Source organism: Rhinatrema bivittatum, chromosome 2 (genome assembly GCF_901001135.1).
Source record: "Rhinatrema bivittatum chromosome 2, aRhiBiv1.1, whole genome shotgun sequence".
NCBI classification, from domain to species: domain Eukaryota; kingdom Metazoa; phylum Chordata; class Amphibia; order Gymnophiona; family Rhinatrematidae; genus Rhinatrema; species Rhinatrema bivittatum.
The window spans coordinates 598,435,440-598,457,716 of record NC_042616.1 but is presented as its reverse complement, the minus strand read 5'-3'; the positions used below and the strand labels follow the sequence as shown (position 1 = coordinate 598,457,716).

General features: G+C 43.6%; 1 protein-coding gene across 7 annotated transcripts in view; it reads right to left on the bottom strand.

The window, feature by feature from the left end:
• RBBP8 (RB binding protein 8, endonuclease) overlaps positions 1-22,277 on the bottom strand; it is a 379,857-nt gene that overhangs the window by 106,797 nt on the left and 250,783 nt on the right. For all 7 annotated transcript variants that reach the window (XR_003854777.1, XM_029591118.1, XM_029591123.1 and 4 more), the window contains 2 exons: positions 14,036-14,127; positions 5,977-6,079 (listed from right to left, as the gene is read on the bottom strand). Coding sequence is in view for 6 of the 7 variants with exons in the window: in XM_029591118.1 (XP_029446978.1) it covers positions 5,977-6,079; positions 14,036-14,127 (195 nt within the window). In the remaining variant the exon portion in view is untranslated. The remainder of the gene's footprint in view (positions 1-5,976; positions 6,080-14,035; positions 14,128-22,277) is intronic.

Genomic DNA, 22,277 nt, shown 5'->3' with positions numbered 1-22,277 from the left:
TGTCAGCCTTCCTGTTGACTGGAGTAACAGAGCCAGGGTGTTCCCAGTTCTTTTTGAGGAGATCCAGAAGAACCTGGTGAATAGGGATGGAGGTTATTTCCTTGGGAGCATCCAGGAATTGCAACAGCTCCATCATTTGATGCCTATCATCTTGTTCGGTCTGTAATTGGAAGGGAACCAACTCAGAAATCTCCTTCACAAAATTTATGAAGGAAAGGTCCTCCGGAGAACGCTTCCTGCTTTCAGTAGGAGAAGGTGGTGAAGGCAAGTCATCGGTGTCTGGTGAAGAATCATCAGTCCAGGTATCATAGGGATCAGCACCTGCCCCTCTAGGAACCAATGGGGGACGAGGCGGTGGAATTCCTGAAGGCCCAGGTCTAGGCTCTGAAGGAATCAAAGGAAGAACTGGAGGGACCAATGAAGGCATCGAAGGCACCGGTGCAGGCATTGAGGGCATCGATGGGTGGATCGGTGGCACTGATGGATGGATCGGTGGCACTGATGGATGGATCGGTGGCGCTGGACGCATCGGCATAGATGGCTGAGGCATCGGTAGGACCCCCGATGGAGGGATGCGGAACGGTGTTTCTCCTCCCGATGACAAAGTAAGCGGAGAGGACACCGGAGCCATCGATGACCCGGGATCCATTGGTGGAAAAGCGGCAATAAGCGCTTCCATCTTCGAGAGCAGCGGTGCTAACGCTGCCGGAATCGGGTCGGTAGTTGGTTCCATGATCGGACCGGTATCGGAGGAACTTGGAGTTGATGCATCGCCTTGTTGATGGCCTCCTGAACCATTCGGTCCAGTTCTTCACGGAGACCTAGAGCAATCAGCCCCGGCTCCGGAAGGTGAGGAGGAGGCAGAGGCATAGCCGGAGGGACCACCGTTAAAGGCGGAGTCGCGGCTCCCAATACCCATCCGGGTGAGGGTTGCCTCAGTGACCCGGTCGCAGAAAAGGTCGGTGCCTTTTGTGGATGGGGTTTTTTCAACAGCGGCTCAGACGATGGTGAAGTCGATGATTTCGCTCCCTCGATGGTCCGAGACTTCCGATGGCGATGTTTCTCTACAATCCCCTTGGTCCTGAGGGGGAGTAGAGGTAGTTGAAGGCCGAGAAGTCGTTGACGCTGGACGGTCACCGGCCGGTGGTTGATACTGGTGCAAAGTGGATGGTGCCGGTTCAGACGACGTCGATGCAATCGACGGCGTCGGGGTTTGAGCATGGAAGAGAAGTTCCATCTTCTCCATTCTGGCCTTGCGACCCTTTGGTGTCATTAGGCACATTTGGTGCAGGTCAGGACATCGTGCTCGCATCCAAGACACATTACACAGACCTTATGAGGGTCTGTTATGGACATGGTGCGGCTACAGTCTGGGCACTGACGGAACCCCGACGCCATGACGTTGAAAAATTTGAGCCGCAGTACGGTCGATGGCCAGTAGGCCGCGAGGGCCAAACTTGACCGAAAACAGGAAAAAACTTACCGGAGTACCGCGGCTTGAAAAAGTTGAAGGAGGGCCCCCTATGGGGTAAGAAAGTTTTCAGCAATTCTGTAAGGAAAATTCCTGTCAGGAATTTCTGCAGAGCTCCTTAACCGCGTGGCTAATGCTGAGCGGAAAAAAGAAGACTAAGGGGGACCCCTGCTGGCTGCGGGGTTAGTGCCATGCTGGGCATGCCCAGGAGGTGCCAGTCAAAGATCTAGAAACTTTGACAAAAGTGTTCCGTGATTGGGTTCCATTTTGTGATGTCACCCATATGTGAGGACTACTTTCTTGCTTTTCCTGTGAGAAATCTTTATCCACGTTTATTTACACTCTTAAAAAAATGTAGCAGATTGTCGAGGCAAGATAGTATTCTCTAATTCTCTTTGGGACAAGGAAATATTTGGAGCAAAATTTCCATCCATTTTCCTGAGGTGGGCCTGGCTCAACCACTTTGGTTTACAAGCAGGAAAATCCCATTTACAGCAACTTTTGGTGAGAAAAGGAATAAAATAATCCCTTAGGAGATTATGTGGTTGGTAAAATCTAGTGCTTTAAAATCCAGAGAAACCAGCTGTCCAAGATTATGGGGGGTAAAACTTTAGCCATATTTACAGGGAGATTGACTTGTACAGAGAATGGAATTCTATGATCTTTGCATCCAGTCAAAAACCTGTCCCTAGTTTAGACTGGGTTACTGTAAGGTGTTTTGAGCTTCTGAAATTACAAGGGTGAGGCCTCCAGCTCTGATACTGATGGGGGATGAGCAGGTGGAGGAAATAGATTTTCCCCCCAGAAAAGATTTCCTTGTGGTCTTCCATGATACTTTCTGGAGGGTGGCTCAGAGATGGCAGCAAAAAGGGCCTATAGCATAGGATATGAAGCACAGAACAGATCTCCAGAGAGACAGTTGTGTAATCTAGTGTAGCAAAAATGATAAAAGGTGGATAGAACCTTTTAGACTAACCAATTTATTGAAGCATAGAACAGCGTCCTTGATAAGATACAGTGCTTCCTTGACCTTATTTGCAAAAAGGTTCTCTTCAAAGCACATCACATCTGCAAGATTGAGGCCTGCAATTAGCATGTAAGGGACAGCCTTGTGGATGTATCACACAAAGAGTTAATTTTGTTCCTTATAAGAGAGACATACTGTTATATAATTATGACTTGTTTATGAGTTACAGTTATTGCATGCAGTTTTGTGTTCACTGAGAAACATATTGAAAAACAGTTCTTGCTTCACAACATCTCCCCTCCTGCCCCCACCTTTCCCTCTTAGAATTAACAGAAATTAGTTAAGATGGTGGAAATGGAGAAGGATATTAGAGAAAGTATAAGTTAGATTCCATTATTATGTACAAGGTCAGTGTATACACAGAGTAATATTTAACAAAATTATAGACTTGTGGCTGTTAGGTAGGCCCCCTGCTCTTCGGCCCTCCACCATTCCTCCTCTCCTCTAACGAAGTCTGCAAGCTTCAGGGTCACACAGATATGACAAAAGCATAAAGCCAGCTAGCAGATTAAGAGTTAAATCTAGACTCTGAAGAGCGGCACAAGAAGTTTTGCAAAAGTTGAAGCTGAAAACACCTGGCATATACCCAGATTAGTTTTGGCAAAACTAATCTATCAAGAAGTAGTCAGTATGTATAGATTCTTTACAAAAGAATTCAACAGTAGTGATTACTTGTTATCTGAAACATGACATTAGTGATACATATGCTGGCTGGTTAGGTTTAAAGAAAGCACAGAAATAATGGTCACACATGTGAGAATATCTGGACAATATGGCAATTAGAAGCAGTGAACAAAGCCAAGAAGTCCACCATTTTCAGAGAAGGTAGTTTTTCCTCATCAGTCACTTTGGCAAAACTTAAGGAGTTATAAACAAAGAGAATTGTTCTGAGCATGTGCAAGCCAAGGACATTATATACAGATACAATGTGGGATGGGACGAGAGACTGCTGCCCAGAGCTGAACAGAGAGAGAAAGGACTCAGTCTCCGGGTATTGTATTATAATCTGTTTTGTTTGTTATTTGTTCCCAAGCGTTCTCATAAGCATTTGGTTTTGTGCACATATTATACAGAAAATATAGTATTTCATAGCTTCTCATAAGCAGTAGTCTGTGTTATTTCTTAGTTTGTTCTGAGGAATACAGACTACAAATATCTCATTTGAAAACTCATTACACCATGCAAGCTTTTGGGCGCAAATAGCCATATCAGAAGCTCTCAATGCCATTTTAAAGGCATGCTAGATTGAACAGACCAGATCTTTCCACATTCCTTACCAGTGTTCAGCAAGCGATCAAATTCTTCTTGCTTCTTTCTAAGGAAGAACCTCAGAATTTTTGTGCCTATTCCAGAATAAAATGCATGTATTTGATCATGTAGATCTAACATGATACTACATAGGACTAAAGTATAATGATCTGAACACATTTTTCTGATAAAGATCCAAAAATATGGGAATCATGCTATGAGGGTACAAAAATATTAGATTTTGACTTCTTGGCGGATTTGATTACTACAGTCTGGTGCAGAAGTTAGTAGATGGGAACAGCTACCAATGTTTTAGGGGCACTAAAGTGTTTACAAAGGTCTAGTAATGATGTCCTGGGCTTCAGAAGGGGGGGGGGGGGGGAAATCTACTCTTCACTTGCTGAGGGAAGTGGCCTTAGGAGAGGTCAAGGGAAATACTATTTTTCAGAATATCATTCTTCAGACCTATAATCCAGATCCCAGGACTCTATAGCTCAAGTCAAAATTACCAAGTATGAAATTGATGGTACTGACTCTTGAGTCGTAGCCTCATTAAGAATACAAAATGGTTCCCTGGGCATTGGGACAAAGTACAGTTGGACAGTTGGAGAGCCTTCCCTTTCTGAAGTTGTTTGGCTTCAACTCAGCACAGACAGTGCCAATGCTGATTCTCAGCACTAGGCACCAGTTTCAGTTGTGAAGCATTCAGTGCTGTGGCAAAGGTCTCAAAACTCATTTCCATTGATGCTAGACAATGCTGAGGTGCTCAGTGCCAATTTAACTTCCATGAGATGCCTATTAACAGCCCTCAAGGATTGTTCAAATCCAGTTCCCTCAAAGAGTGTAGAGGCCAAATGTGGAAAGGAAAAGTCCTCTTGGTTGGCTAGTGGGGAAGTACAATGTGGCTGTACTCCTGGACACTGCTGCAACTGAGTCTCAACTTGGGAGATTGAATTTACCTTGAAGTGAGATTGTGACACTCGCTACGAGCCTTGGTAAGCAATCTTGCACCCAAGAATTGTGAGAATGGTAGAGAGACTTTGGTACTTTACCCTATGTTTGGTGCGGACTCTTTACAGGTTTGAAAATGAGGCGCACTTCCTTGGTGCTGAATGCTTGCCATTGATCAATGTTACTCTTGGATCTTTTGGATCCAATACCTTCTGTGCTTGTGAGGAAATTAGGTTACAGACTCACAGGTGTATGTTATGCAACCTTCTAATAGTTATTGTAGTTATGCAATCCATTCCAGACTACACTCTGAGCTGTTAGACTTCTTGAAACACAAGAATGAACAAGGTCCATTTCTTTTTTTTTGTCTGCCAGTTTCTTCCTGCTCCTTTGGACCTCTAGCTCAAACTGGATCGAGCCTCTATTAGGCTATGCCAACATGAACCTTTATTCACAATTACCTAGGATTTTATCTCTATTTTATAATGTGCTTCACCACCCTCACCTAACCAAAGCATTACAGTGATCATCTTTGGCCAGGAGCCACAGATCATCTCTCTCTCTGCAATTCAGTACATGTTTCTTAAATGTGGCTACTATGTGTCACTGTTGAACAATGGTGGAGACACTCTCTTCCCTGAGTCCCTGGCTGGCCTAGGGAGAAGAATACCTTACCTGGGAATTGAACCCAGGTCCTCAGCATCATAGTGTGGAATATTGCCACTGAACCTGCAGGCCAGACTACAAGATCCATTTCCACATAACTTTATATATAGGTAGTACTTAAGATGGTAAAAATAACACATACTGTGGCTACAAAACAAAATATGACTGTTAGTAGTGTCAAGTCAAAAAATATTACCCCAAGTTTTTAAGACCAGAGTGATTTATAGAAGTTTATTTTTGAAGGTTTGCTTTAAACCTTTATTAAATGAAGCCCTGCTATAACTCCAACCTCACAACAGCAAAAACCTTCAGCTCCTCTTCACTCAAGCACAGAAAACAGAGAAAATAGGTGATAATAGTGAACATTTCATATTATTTATGACTGATAAGCCAACTAAATGGCTCCCTTTCCACTCAGAATTCAGGTCTAGCCAAGGGATTAAGAGATGCTTAACTCCATGTGGTCAAACCAGAACCAGTTTGGTGAATCAACCTACAATCTAAAGTGAATCAGCCATATAAAAGCAAGATAATGACCAGGCCATTCAACCATCATTCTAAATAAGCTAAACATATCATATAGTGAGCAGTTGATGGAGAGGAGGAAACTTACTAGGACTGTTCCCTTCATTGTGCTCTTGCATTTTTACTTTCAACAACATGCTCTCACTGACGTAGGTATAGTCCATGGTCTCTCCTTTTGTTGAAGTCTCATCCTAAACAAACAAAATGACTGCAATTTTACTGTGATCTCTAAAGTTTCATTCAAACTACTGGCATATGTGCAAATCCCTAATTGTATCTTTCTAAAAAACCAAAAGTCTGATATTCCAGTTTGTGATAATGTCCTCTTAATATTTTGGGAGTCAAGAGAAGATTGTAGAACGTCATCAAAGCAGTTGGAAACTAAGTAGGTACAAGTTAACAGGTTAATTTAATAGATTGATCTGGTTTTCATTGTAGGAATGCATTTTGAAATCTTCCATTTTAACAGAAGTACAACCATAAATTAATGGAGAAAAAAGTGTAACTAAATTTAGAAAAAAATTGTAAATGTAAAGATACTGCTTCTTTACAGGCAGTAGATTCTGTTGTGTGGAAGTTATAGTTTGCTAATGGAAGCCTTTATTCTTTGGCCTCAGATGTTTTCTCCTGCTCTTTTGGGCTTCAAGCTTAATTGGCACCAGCCTCTAAGGGGGTTATAGAATATATTTGCAATTATCCATGTTTCTTCAAACAATTTTTATCCTTTTGCCTAGCCCAGGCATTATAGTGACATTTGGCCATGGGCTACATACCACAGCTCCCTCCTGAACCCAGTATATATGAATCCCAAATATGAACCTTTTGGCTCCTGTTAGAATGTACTATAGTACACATTTGCCTTCTTTAATTTATGTGCCTGCTTGTAAACCGTTGTGATGGTATATAACTGAACGACGGTATAGAAAATATTTTAAATAAATAAATAAAATTATGTGCTTGCCATTGTGCAATTGTTGCAATGCCCTTCTCTCAGGGACTGTGAACATTGCTGCTGCTGTACCCTCAAGATGCAGAAAGGGACTCTGGAATTGAATCCTGAAACACCAATTATTGAGGTTTCTTGACCCCATTAAGTCTTTATAATGGTGCTGCTCCCATTTAAAAAAATGTAGCCATTGTAGCATTCCAATACTTTTAAGATAATCCTGCAATGGTGCAGTTATTGAGAACATTTTGTGCCACTGTTAGGATCATAAACCATGGAAAGCAAGTTTGCTTTCCATAAACAGTGTTTTCTCTAGACAACAGGATTAATTAGCCATTACATGTGGCTGATGTCATCCGGCAGCTCGGACTTGTCTCTCCAAACCAGTACTGTACTGAGTATGCATGGGAGTTCTTGCACAGGTGTTCTCGTGAGCCTCCTCAGTAAGTTTAGAGCTAACCTAGCTGATTAGTCCATTCTCCTGGGAGGAGGGTGGCTATTTCATCCTGTCTATGGAAAACACTGTTTACAGTAAGCAAACTTTTTTTCCATCAATAAGCAGACTGAATTAGCCATTACATGTGGGGAGTCTCACGCTGAGGATTGCAACAGTGCAGTTACTTGGTAAGCAACCAAACTCCAGCATGAAGAACAGATTACCATGAAACTACATCCTGCAAGACTGCCTCGCCAAAACCACTATCAGCTCTTGACAGATTGTCAAGAAAGTAGTGGGACATGAAGGTGTGCATAGATGACCATGTGGCAGCTTTGCAGATATCCTCCAGAGAAACCTCTTGCAAATGGGCAGAAGAGGCCATTGCCCATAATTGATGGGCTTTGACGAGGTCTATGAGGTCAAGGCCTGCTGTCGCATAATAATGGCAAATTCAAAGGGCTATCCAATTGGATAAGGTACATTTAGCTATCAGTGTTCCCAGTCTATTAGGGTCACATGAGAGAAAAAGCTGGGAGGCTTGGCAACTGGACTCTCTCTTATAATAGGCAAGAGCTCATTTACAATCTAAGGTATAAAGACGTTTCTTCCCTGCAAGTATATACAGATGAGGAAAGGTAGTAGGTAAGACGATGGATTAAGAACACAAGACATGCATGTTGGGTCAGACCAAAGGAGTATCAAGCCCAGCATCTCATTTCCAACAGTGGCCAATCCAAGTCAGAAGTGCTTGGAGAGTACCCAAATATTAAATTGATCCCAAGCTACTATTCCTTAATGATTAATAGCAGTTTATGGACTTCTCCTCTAGGAACTTATCCAAACCTTTTTTAAACCCAGTTACACTAACTGCAATGAATTCCAAAGCAATGAACAAAGAATACAATACAAAACACTGTGCACCATACATAAGTTAATACATAACGAACATGCAGACTGGTTAAATACAGCCCTCCGTGTACACGTCCCTAACAGAAACCTAGTCAGCAAACAAAGCACTCCTAACTATTCCATCAGTCAAAACTGCAAGACTAACACAAGTACGAGAGAGAGCACTATCACTGGCAGGACCCATACTATGGAATTCCATGCCCCTAGATTTATGATTACAAAGAGACAGCAAAACCTTTAGAAAAGGTTTAAAAACCTGGCTCTTTAAACAAGCTTTTCAGAAAGAGAAGGGTGAATATAAACCAGGGACGAGCAAAGCACGAACAATAAAACACCCACACACACTGCTGTATTCACTAAATGTGTTTGTTTGTTTTTTAAAGACAGTCACAATTTTAAAGTTAATTCTGTAATCAATACCGAGATAGAGAGACCTGGACAAGATTCATTACATTTAACATTTAATATTGATCACTAACTATGTTACCGAACCTTATGGCACTCTTGTAATCGGACAAACTGCAGCATTATTACTTTTATGTGCCTTAATGTAAACCGTTGTGACGGTCCCCACCAAACGACGGTATAGAAAAGATTTAAAATAAATAAATAAAATAAATAATTAGGCATTGAGTGAAAGGCGGAGACAACCTTTAGTACGAATTTTGGATGTGTGCAAAATACTACTCTGTTTTGGAAGAACTGCAACTATGGAGGATGATGCACAAGGGCCTGAAGTTTACTAGCATGCTATGCAGATGACACCGCAACCAAAAAGACCATCTTCCAACGTCAGGTATTGAGAGGCTGATTTCAAAAGTTCAAAAGTGGGATTCATTAGATACTGAAGGACAAGGTTTTAAATTGGAGGATGCAGTTTCCATAACCCCTTCATCTACCTGCAAACAATGGAGGTGATTGGATATCGATTTGCCAGCGACGAACATGTGATATCCAGCAATGGCACTCAGGTAAACTCTCATTGACAAGGAAGCTAGACCAGAGTCTAAAAGAAGGTTAAATAGGAAAACAAACCACGTGGCTTGCAGTGACAAAGGTTGAGGTTATGCTGAGGACACAGATTGGAGTGTCAAACCCATGTGAAAGTGTAGTTCTGCCTGGTTGAAAGTTTCCTAGCAAAAAGGAGAACTTCCTCAATGTACCTGGGCAAGAAGAGGTAGGTGAGCATTCAACAACCAAGCCATGAAATTTAGGTCTTGAAAATTTGGGTGGACCAAGCATCCATATGCTTTGTTAGTTGGGATAGATTTAAATCCAAATGTACTGTAATTGTAGAGTTGTAAGAGATATGCATACCACACCTGTCTGGGCCACGCTGGTGCTATGTACAGCATGCGATCGTAATCACGAAGCAGCTTCTGAATTGTCCTTAGGATCAAGGGAAGCTGTAAAAAAAAAAAGTGTAAACAAAGGTCCTCCCCCAATCCAGGAGGACCTTTCTGAGCAAGTCGGAGTTCGCTGAGAAGGATGGAGTAGAAATGATTGAGCTTTTGGACTGTGCTCTGTAGCAAACAAGTAGATAGAGTTGTGGCTCCACATTTCAAATAGCAAGTGACAGACTAGTTGAGAGACCACTCGAGGGGTAGGAATACTCTGATGAAATGGTCCGCCAGGGAATTGGATTTACCAGGCAAGTACGAGGTCTGAAGTTTTGCCAGATGAGCTATCACCCAGCTCCAAATTTGCAGTGTTTCCTTTCAGAGACTCCAGGAACCTCTTCCTTCCTGTTTGTTGATGTAAAACATAGCTGGGCCTGTAGAGCAGACTTAAGGTTGCCTGCATTCACATTGGCGAGGCTTAGTGGGCAGTTGATGCTGCTGCTTTCTTTGTAATGGCAGAGATGGCAGATGGTACTGGTGTTAGGAATGGAAGGTATGATTCTGGTAGTATGGTCTTTGATAGGAGTAGAAAGAGTGGCAAGATGTAAATGGTTGCTCCAGTGCCATGGATAGTGACTGGACAGCCACATTCTATTCCTTAGTTTGGGAGACTGCTTCCTGCAATTTTTCCTCATAGAGGCTATCACCCAAGCAGGACAGATCCACAAGTTTGAAGACGTCTTTCTGTATACTACAAGCTCAAAGCTACGCCATACAACGTGCTCCTATTGAATCCTTCGATTTGTGGGCGACAGTGTCGAATGACTCACAGACGGCACAGAGGTGGTATGGGATTTCCTCCACATCATGAAGTTGAGGTGGGGCCCAGGGTTCGCCTGTCTCAGTGCAGAAAAAGGGTTTCAGTTTCTATACACAATCATTGATTATATTGCATCATGTAGAATTAATGGTGGGCAACCCTGGCTGCAAGCAAGGATCCCTGAAACACCTTTCTGCCAAAGAAGAAGTCAAGGAGCCTGTGGTCTTTCCCAGGAGGGGAACTGGAGTGGAGCCTCGTCTTTTTGGCCCTTTTCAGTATTGACTTCAACACCAGCTGGTGAGGCAACTATACTATGCCATAACCTGGAGACTTTTTCATTCAGTATTTCAGATCCAGCTTCCTGGCTGCCATTGTGCCAGAAATCGGAGTTTCCCACCTCTGCATCTGCAATATGTCCAATACCTGGTGAGTCAGAAGCACCATAGGCTCAGAGAATGTCCAGAAAATGGAGAGTAGACATTATCTCTGCACAGGAGTCCTTACCTTTGTGGACTTGATATTTAGGGATACCCCCATCTTCTCAATAATTCTAGAGAAGGTGATATCCTTGGAATGTGAAGTGTAGTCAGGTTCTGGAAGCGGGTCAGAAGGAATCCTGATTGACTTCCTTGGAACTGCACAGAGATCCCCCCCCCTCTCGGCCATGATCACCAAGGAGACAAAGGAGATAGAAGAGGTTCCTCTGGGGAAAAAACAAGGGATATTGTGGATATTCTACTATGCCCAAATGAGATTGCTCCACTGCAACCAAAGATGAGGATTCCTGAGGGGCAGGTACCTGTGAAGCCTGCTGCTGCTACAGCTTGAGAAAATACATAGGCAAAGGTGGACAGAACAGACAAAGGAAGTTCCAGGTTTTCTTATGAAAGAAGTAAAAAAGGATTGGACAATGTCCGCCACCTGTTCTGTAGACTGTTGGGTCCTTTGCACTAGAGTGAGAGAAGAAGCATCCTCTTTACACCAGGATAAGTTCTGAGTACAGAAAAGGGGGCCATGCTGACGAAACCGGTAACAAGGAGCACACCAGGTCCAGTATAACTAAAATGATGGCCTTGAACCAGCATTTACTGCACAGGAAGTGCCCTTGTAATTGGGGGAGGCAGATGAAGGACATCTTCAACCAGACCTAGCAAAGGCCAGGTTGAATATCTTTGCGTGGCCAGGAGTGCTGGCAGAATGGGATGTCCCTGTGTTTCAAAGGCGCATAAAACATCTGATTCCGGGAATGATCGGAGGAAGAACCTGAAGCAGATGAAGCACTCTGAGATGGGAAGATTTGAAATCGCTGGAATGCATCAATGGCAGACACCATGTGTGTTGAGGATTTGCATGCTGGTTGCATTGATGCATTGTGTGGTAGATGCTTCGAAGAGGCATACGCTGGGCATGTCAATGTCATATGCGTCTAGTGAGTTGTGCTTTGAAGCTCTGGGAGTCAATGCGCCATGCATCGATGTTCCTTACACTGGGCTTCTACCGCTTCGACACAGTATGTATCAGGTGCATTGATGCGGAGTGTTTTGGGAACCTTGAGCTCTTGAGCCATGGAGGCCTCAGATGCTCCCTGTACCGACTGCTTATACTTCAATACATGTGGACTCTCAGAGTGACCGCATTTGGGCACTGATGCACAAAGGGCCTCTTTGTTCTGCTTCATGGCGAGGAGCACCATAAGCTAATCTTTAATGCACTCTGCAGACCCAAGGAAGAACTCCAGGAGGAAGATCTGCTACTGCTGCGGGTTTGATGTAGACCCTCAATTTTTGCTGTCCTTGATTGCTGGGCATGCGACTGTAAAGAGGGCAGTTCGACTGGCTGTATTCTGGGCCCAGACAGCAATAGCAAAGCTGGTGGCCATCGGTGATGGACACTATCTGCCCACAGTGTCAGTTTTTAAACTCGAAGGGGGCTCCTTTCTTCCATCTCCAATATGTTGGGCAAGGTCTCCTACCTGAAGTTGTTGTGCTCAGTGTTTTATTTTTTTAAGCACTTAAAGTGCTTTTGGGAGACTACCAAGGTAAAAGAAAAGACAAAATGCCACAAAAAGGATAAAAAAAAAATGAGAGGAGAGAATACGTCCATGATTCTGGTGGAAAAAAAAATGACTGAGTGGGCTAATGAGGCAACGCCTGTATGAGAACTCCTTTACATGTTCAGTACAGCTCAAAGCTCTACTAGCCTAGAGAGACAAGTAATTGCTAATTCAGCCTGTTTATCGACATACAAAAAAATATCATTTATTTTATTTATTTATTTTTAGTTTTTATATACCGATCTTCCTACATCATCTCTAAGAGGTCCATATTCAGACAGTCTGGACAGCAAAGTTAGTCAGCTATATTATTGAATATAGCCAGCTACAGGGACAGATTTAGAATTTAGTTGCCTCTAGGCACTTTTGGTGTTTTCACCCTCCTATCTTCTGTAAGGGGCTATTACAGGGTAGCAAAGGGTTGTTCTGAAAGGCAACAAATTTTAGCCAGCGTGCTATCCCTATAAGTTGCACTGTAGGCATGAACAACAGAATGAACTTATGAAAGCATATAAAACTCTGGTCCTCTGTCCCTCCCAATGCAGCCTGTGGGGAGAAACACGGTAACTGTCGGGGGACATCAACTTTTATTGTACCAATGTAAAGATCTAAGACTATGGAGTCCCTTTGGAATAAAGACAAGATATCAAACTTGTAAGGACTATCTAATTTTTCTACACTCCATTGCTCTATATGACGACTTGAGTGTGGATCTATTCTCCGCTTGTTTCTGTGACGCTGTAGGCACAATCATAGTGGGTGCCTACTGACAAATCCAGGGATGGCCAGCTACTGAAATTAGCCAGCTAACTTTAGGGCAGGGATTTGGCTCAACCAGTCTTAACCAGCTAATGAATAGCAAAGTTAGCCAGGCTAATAACTCCTCCCAAGTTACGTCCCTTGAATGCCCCTAAATTAGCCAGCTAGAATTTAGCCAGATAAGCGCCCAAATATTCAGTTAGCTGGCTAAATGCTTTTGAACATGGACTTCTAAATTCTCAGTAGAAAAAATAAATCTACTTATATTCAGAAAAAAACCCTTAGATTCTAATGTATGCTTTTAATCCTTAAAATAGATAACTCTCTGGATAGAGAGACTTTAGAAATATAGAAATAGCAGCTGCAAATCTTTAGATAAAACAGGAAAACATCAAATTTTCCTAACAAATTCTTTCTAAATTTATCAGTTTTAGTGTACTGATATTTATCATGAGTGTTATAAAAACTAGTGTATATTGTTTTATGTTTCTGGGAGCAATTTTCACCTAGTGCAAAGTCCATGGGTAGTTTTGTACCAGTGGCCTGGTAAGCAATTAAAAAAAATCCCAAAAAACTAATTGCATAATTTTATTTTGAAAATGTGCTTATGAAAATATCCTGCGATAAAAGTACCCCTGGACTCTTTTTCTCTGAGGGCAAAGAAAAGGGAAGTGCATGTGCAAATTTTAAAATTCCATTCTGTGTGTGTATTTTACTCTGCAGCTTAAACATGCCACAGGAATGCCTCAAAGTACACGTAAATCCTGCACATACTTTAGGCAAGGCAATTTTCAGACAGACGAATTTACTACGGCTTTGAAAATTATCCTCTTCATGCTTTACCTCAGAGGGGAATCTAACTCATTGAAAAGTTTTCTCACCTTTGTATCTATTACAGTCACATCCATTTTGTATTGGGAAAGATCTGTCCCTGGATCTATATTCCACTGCACGTGCTCCAAAGAAGTTTTATCTAAAAAACCACAATATATATCATAATTAAAAGTAAAAGTTTAATAAGCACAGCAAAGAAAACACTTTTTGGAAAATTCAGACCTGACATACTTTTATAAAGTCTTGTGGTAGCACTGGAAAAATAGCAGCACTTTGGTTTTATTTAGATCCAGGCACCCATACACCCCAGGTAAAATTTTTAGAAGTCGAGAGAAACACATGATTTTTCTTATATTTTTGTATGCTTACTTTGCTTAGTTTTGGGAGACATTGCATTTAAAAAAAATTTTTTTTAGATTTTAATTTTTATTTGCCAAGAAAACAATTGGCTACATTCCATGTCGGCACTCCAAACAATCAATGGGCCCCTTAACATAATCATCTGCTCATATCTGAAGCAGCATATAATAGCCACCACATAAAATGGACCATTCTTTTCCTTATCCTCTTGTTTTACTTTGTTCATCTCCCTTTTGTCTCCCCAATCCCAAGCGTGCTGGCATCACCCCCAAGCTGATTTCCCAACCGATAAGACAAGTATAGTGGTAGCTGCCATGGACCATGGGTACTGGCATCAACACTTTCCCCACTTGCACAGACTGCTCACATTTAGTGAACATGCAAATGGGATTCTCAAGGGTTGCAATGTACTAGTAGTATTTCTTAAACATTCAGTTATTTCTGGGTTGCATAGCCTCTGCAACACAATTCTGTCAAGTTTCTAAAAGGATTGCAGAACATTCCTACATGACTAAGTTGGGCAAACTAAATAACCAGGATAAAATGACTTGTGTTGGAATGGGGGGGGGGGGGGGGGGGGGCATTGCAGGAGTGATGTGCCCTCCCCAAAAAAAATTCAGGCCAGTGGCAGCAATGACTCCTCCCCCTCCCCTAAGTGAGCAAGCTTAGCAATTTTCTCACAATTCTAAAATTTCCATTGGGTTTCCTACTTACGAAGCCTATATGAAAGCTGAAAAGTGCAAAGGAATGAGCCGCCCTCTGGCTAGAGTGGGGCAGGAGAGTACAAGAGACTAAGACCTCCTCTGTCTAGTCTGCCATGCTTGCTGGTCCAGTCCCTCCCTCTTTCCCTCAGAACAGGCTCTGCTGGTTCGGTCTCTCTTCTCTCCTCCCACTCCTCCTTCCTGGAGAATCTGATGTTACATAGGAATGTGCATTCGTTGTTTTTTTTTAGGCCATTCATTTGCGCGCCCATAGCGCACAAAACCGCTGGTATGCACGCATGTGGGCACCTATTCGCATGTGCACATACCCTCTTTTTTGTGCGAGTTCCTTCTGATCGCGAGATACACACACATGGCTGAAACAAATGGTCCAACAAATGCACATGCCTAATGTCATAGCTTAACTCTGCTGGAAAGAGTACAAATTACAGCTAGCACAAAAAAAACAAAACAAACAAAACAGCAGGAGCTGCAGCTTTATCACCACCTTATGAGAGAAAGACAGCAGGAGAAGAACAGAAGACAAGAAGAGGACTATGTTTTATCATCAGTATTTTTTTTTTTTTGTGTACTGCTGGGAGTCAGGGGAAGTTCTCTATCCTGCTGGTCAGGCCTCTGTGTGAGCTGCCTGGGCTGATCTCAGAGAAAGGCACTGCAGTGGGCCATTGACAATGCAAATGGAGACATAGTGCTGTGAAGAGGGAGAGGGAAATGTAAAAATGTATGCTGCAGGCTGGCAACAAGAGCGGGAACTTTACATGATGATGCTATATTGCCCTTGGTTAGCCAGTCCAGAGGAGGGGACACTAGCTAAGAGAGTAGATGAGCAGCAGTAGCAGCATGTATGTCAGTGTCTGCGCATGTCTAGAAAGCACGTGTGACTGAGAGAATGCCAGTGTGTGTCTAAGAGAGCAAGACTGTATGTGAATGAGTGTGAACCATCCATCTTTCCCCCTACCTCTCCAATCTGCACCAATCTTAGGTTCACAAGCTATGCTGACTTTGACTAGGAGATGGCAGCATTGTATAGTAATTGAAATGGGATGGGCCTTGCAGGCCCTGGCCCATCCAGCTTTATCTCAGGGGCAGGCCATCTCTGTCTTCAGGCAGAAAGAATAGTCCAGCAGCTGTGAGAGCAGCACCCCAAATGACCACCCACCCATGGGGATCACCCCCTCTGTGGGCAGACAGAAGACCCCACAGTGGCACAGGAGGCAATGTGTACGCAAGGTAGAAAATGATCTAATGGATGGGTGGAATGTGAGTGACGAGTAAGAGAACCCCCTTTAAGGTTTGCTTCTGGGGAGTTTCATACAAGGACAATCAACTCTTGAATTGCATCCAGGAGAGGAAAAACAAAGCTTGGGTAGGAAGACCAAAACAGGAACAGTCTTTTGCGCACCCATAGTCACTCCCAGCCACACTAACCAGCTTCAGAGTATGAGATTAACAGAATTGATAACAACATTATGAAAGAAATGGCGCAGAGTTCTATTTGGCTCTAAATTCAGAGGAATGTTTCCCTCATCCGGAGGGGAGAATCCCAAACCCTCATCAAAATCATCTTTACCCACATCCTCCTGCATACCATCCAGGACCCCTTACTGTGGCACTTGCATGCAGTGACAAACAACTGGGAAACTTGAGTACATTACCCTGTTGAAGGCATTGCGATCTCTGCTGTTCACCCCTGCAGAAATGTATGTAGTCCCTGGAGAATCCTACTCAGGAAAAGGAAGATGGGCCCAGGCCAAATAGGCCCTAATCTGACATCCATGGATCGAACATCCCCTGAAGATGTTTTTGTCCTAGGGTCAACTGAAGGAGACACCCTCAATGAGTCGCCTTCAGCTTCAGTCCCCCCTGACCAAAGGGATGGCCCAGCGTCTACAAAGCACTGGGATAGACTCGCAGAAATCCTTGGCTGTTTTGCCCTTTTATACCAAGCAGCACAGATCACTAAGTGCTTAGACTTCTTTATCGTTGGTGCTATACCACCTCACTTTCCTTGTTTGCCCAAATAAAGGACGCGTTCAAGTACACTCATAGTATATTTGCACTCAAGTAGGCATCCAGTGCATGCTCAAGCAGGTGCTCAGCACGCGCTTGGGTAGGCCCTAAGTCCCAAACAGGCTCTCTACAAATATAGGCCTCAGCCTTGTGCACACAAGTAGGCGCGAATGTGCATGTCTATGTTATCACACCGCTGGCGACAAGCATGCGCATAAACAAGTAAGCCACCATGTGGCAGCCACGTGCCAGAGGCTGCTCAACCCACTGTGCCTGCACCGCCACTGCACCTCACTAAACTCCCCAGAGAAGTGAGAAGGAAGAAAGAAAAAAAGATGCCAACCACTCACTCCAACGGAGGAAGAACTGGTAAGGAAGGAGTAAGGGAATAAAACATCCCTAACTCTGCCTTCTGCTCTTTTTTTTTTTACACTTGAGTTTAGCTGTCAGCCCTGGCTGAGAGTATGACCGGGTCTCCGGCTAGAGGGGAGAGGGCGAAAGTCTTCACTGCTGAGGCTCCCTCATCCTTCAACCACTTCACTTTTTTTTTTTTTTTTTTTTTTAAAGCCCACACCTGAAAAGGCTGCTGGACTAAGGTGCTCAACTGAGGCAGGGACCTAAGGTGTCACTTCAGGAGTACAAGTGGTGCAATAAACTTTTCTTCTTAATCTTTTTTTTTTAAACTACAACCAATCACCAGTAGGGAAATGCATGTCCATCATCTGCTGGAGATGGAGAATACCGACATGCTGTCAGGGCAGGGCTATATATATATCTAACGTCAGCTTTTACTCCATCTCCATCTGCTGGTAGAGGTGCATAACCTACTTATGGGGATTGGCCTGCCTGAGGGCAGAGGAATGAAGAAATACTGTATATACTAGTTACTACAAAGAAAAGAGATACAATTTCAAGTGTATATACACTATTAATGAGTCCATGAACCAAGAAACACACACACTTAATTTAGCCTAGATTCCTCAAGGGAAACTGACCTTAAGATCGTCTCTGCTCTCGCTTAACTTTTGAATCGTTTATCCAATTTCATTTAAATTCATGCCACAGATAGAATACCCAGTGACCCCTGGCTCACACGTTATATTCTGTTGATACTCCCAAAACTTAGAATATATACTTTTTATTTTCTATATGGAAACCGGCCAGTTCAGTTCAATTCAATTAAATTAAATTAAAATCTCTGAAATGGTTAGTGCCTGTGGACACTAGGTGACTCCATTTTTTGCCTAGTTTCCTATAAGGAAAAAATCTTATGTACTTATTATATTGAAATTCATATAAAGCTAAGCTGCTCAACTGTAACAACCATTCTTTGTAGAAAGCATGATAAATTAGCCATACAAGCTGGTGATATGTCATGGCCCCAAGACAGAGAAATTCTCAGAGCTCAGAAAAGCTTTTCTGAGCCTGCAGTACAAATTTCTCTTAGGACAAGCAGAATGGTAGTCTTTTTTTTTTTTTAAATTTATTCTTTATTGCATTTTTAACAATTTACAAAGAAAAAAAACCCTTTGCTCAGAAATCTCTAATATTTTTTCCAAATCAACTGGCAAACATTTTTGAAGCATCATCCATTTTTTAGACCCCAAACTTTTTTTTTTCAGATAATAAAATAGAGGAGAACAGAAATCTTGGGAACTATAACAGAAAAGATATAATATATCTAAAAAATACTATGACATTGTCACACTAGATAACATTTACCTCTCTTTTTTGAAATCTGTTATGGATTTAACCCGGTTCCTCATTAGGAGAGAAAGTTACAAAGGCCCTCTCTTTCTAGAGTCTATGAATACCCTAAGCTGTTCCAGGGCATAAAATATATAAACATCACGATTTAAGGTAACGACCCCTTTACAGGGGTATCTTAGAAGAAACCTTGCTCCCAATGTATTCAATTCCTGGCTCATAGAAAGAAAAGCCTTTCTCCTTTCCTGTGTTATTTTCGATAAATCTGGGAATATTTGGATCTTTTGACCCATGAAACTTTCATTAATATGTTGAAACTAAAATTTCATAAGTAAGCTCACATCGATTTCTGTAATTAAAGAAACCAGTAAAGTCACTCTCTCATATATTTCTGTAGAAGATTCTAAAATCTCAGTCAAGTTACTTAAATTAAGTTGTGGCTGATTACCTTCCCTATTTCTATTAAATGGGAGGAAATAGACCTTATTTATAGACGGAATCTTATCAGATGGTATTTTCAATATTTCTATTATATATCTACTCAAAGTCACTCAGGGTGTTTCCCCAATTACTTTTGGGAAATTCAAGAGTCTTAAGTTCAATCTCCTCAGTCTATTTGCAATAAATTCCACTCTTCTGTTGGTAACTTGCTTATCCAGGATTAAAGCTTGACATACATTCTGTGTCGATTTTACTGCTGTTTGTAAATCCATAATCTTACTTATATTTTCAGAAATTCTTTTCATCGTGTTCCTGGGATACTTTATCCAATTTCTCAGACATCGAATTTAACTGCCTCGGCAGCCCTTGAAAACGTGGGCCATATGAGGCTACCAATTCCCATAGGGATTCTAGAGTCACCGAGCCCGGCTTAACAAGGTCTGTTACTGCAGCTCCCCCCTGGGCCCCCAAAAGATCTTCTTCTGCAATGGCATTTCCAGATTTCATTCGAAGCTGCTCACTGCCTCCACTGAGGCCTGGCAGAGTCGAGGACCCCACACTCTGCGGTTCTGACCTTCCCAGCTCCTCTGATGTTCCCAATTCCTGCCACTCAGCTTCCGCTCCCTCTAGTTTGTTCACTGGACTCACCGGTACTGTGTTCAAATCAGCAGTTGCTGATGGTAGAATCGATCCTGGAGTGGTCGGTATCCTCAGATCAGGAGGGCTCAGTGATGTTTCCCCAGGCACCAGCGACGCTCCCAATGACGCTTCGTCAGCGGGGATTTTTGCCACTCCTCCTGGGCAAATTGCGGTAAATTCAGGGATCGTTCTTTGCCCGGGAAGTGAAGAGGGTATTGAGCGATATACCCTCACACTCCTTTTCCTTTTGGAGGTATTGAAAAAGTCTAAGAACATCAAAGAAACTTTCAGGCACTCTGAACCACCGCTACTAGTATGGCACCTCTTTAACTCCTCTATGGTAGTTGGAAGGGATCAGAATTTCCAGTCTACTCCATCTATTCTGGACTAAGCCGGACCAAGCCACGCGCGCCCCCTTAGTTGGCACGTGGGCCCTTCCCAATGACATCGGGGCTGAACGGAGAGAGCGTAGATGGTCTGTCTCTGATGGAAGTTCTCACCAGGTAAATTCTCAATCCAATTCCAGCTGCCAGAATGGTAGTCCTCACGTGTGGGTACGACATCTGATGGAGCCCAGCACAAAAAACTTTTGTCAAACTTTCTAAAAGCTTTGACTGGCAGACTGAGCATGCACAGCCTGCCACTATCCACGCATCCATGCTAGGTCCCCTTTCAGTCTCTTCTTTTTCACGCGGTGCAGTTGCCTTGCAGTCTGTGGAGCTCCAACTTTTTTCTCGATTTCCTCGAGTTGTTTCTCAGGTCCTCATTGGGTCCCCCTTCATGGTTGGTGCCTTCTCGGTACGGTAGGTCCTTTTCTGCCATTTTTATTTCCCAACTTGCGGTTGATTCCCGACTCTCCACCCCACGGTGCCTGTTCATCGACCACATGCCAGGTTTTCGTTGGTGCCCCCAGTGCCCGCGGACCATGTCCACCACGGATTTGTACGAGATTTGCATCCTCTGCTTGGGGGCCTTGCATGACATCCGAGGGTGCCGTCTGTGTGACCAGATGATACCCAAAGGGAGTTGGCGCACCTTGATAAAATGGAGAAACTTTTCGGAATCCTGAAGTCCTCTACGCCTGCGGTCTCTTCGACGCCCAAAGATCGCGGGGAGCAATCTGATCCTCTTCCCCTCGCGGTCCCTTACCTAGTATCTCCAAGGATTGAGGGAAGGTTGACTGATCTTCAATGATCTCCCACTCTCCTGGTCTTCGGGATATTGGCCTCCTCGGCACCGGGGAAAGATTGGGGAAAGACCAAAGCCCGCAAGCATTGCCACTGGTCACTGTCTATGCACGGTTCCATCAGAGGCCCCGTCCTCCGGTGCTCTCGGTAGCTCAAGGCGTTCCCCACAGACCCCGGTGCTGGGCACTGTGCCATCTTGGAAATATGAGGAGGAGCCGGTGACGCCTCATCCCCTCCTCAATCCTGGCCACCCTGGACTTCCAGGAGGAGTTGGACCACAGGGTACAGTCAGCAATGCTCAACATGCTGCAAAGCATTGAGCTGCCGGTGTCACCGGCACCCATACTGGTGCCCGAGCCTCTGCTATCGATGTTAGCACCACTGCTGGAGCATCTGGCCGTCCTTCTGGGAGCCCTACCGACACAGGCGGTGCCCGAAGTGCCCTAAATGCCCCATCGGCCACCGATGCCCTCCACTGGAGCAATCCTGATTCTCAGATCCTCCTCCAAGGAAGATACGGCTGGTACACTGTTCCCTCGCCCATGATTCCCCAAGCCTTTGCCGGGGATCCCTCTGGCTTACTGTGGCCAGTGATCCCCTCCATGCCAGGGGAGCCCAGGGCTGATGCCCCTCACAAATCTCACCCGCAGCATGCTGGTCCCAGTGAGGAGGAGGAGGGGCCTATGACCCCTGGGGTGACAATTCCACAGACTCATCCCTCTGACTACTACCACGACTCCTTTTCAGAACCCTCCCCTCCAGAGGAGCGGCACCAGTCGCCACATGAGGACTTGTCCTTTGCGGGGTTTGGCAGGGCCATGGCCGAAGCCATTCCCTTTCAGCTCTTTACGGAGGAGGATGCGCATCATAAGATGCTGGAGGTTCTCCAGTTCGACACTCCTAAGGAAATCGTGGCGGGTCCGATCCATGAAAAAAACTGAAATGTGCAGTTACAAAGGTAAAAAGTATACAACAGACGTGGATATTGTTTAAAAATACCATCCTAGAAGCACAATCCATATATATTCTCACACTGAGAAAGGTGGGAGGAAGGCAAAACGATTACTGGCATGGTTAAAAGGTGAGGTGAAAGAGGCTATTTTAGCCAAAGATCTTCATTCATAAATCCATGCTGGCTGTATTAAATTAAAACAAGTCTATCTAAATGTTCTGTGATTTTGTTTTTTCAGAATAGTTTCTACTATTTTTCTTGGAATTGAATC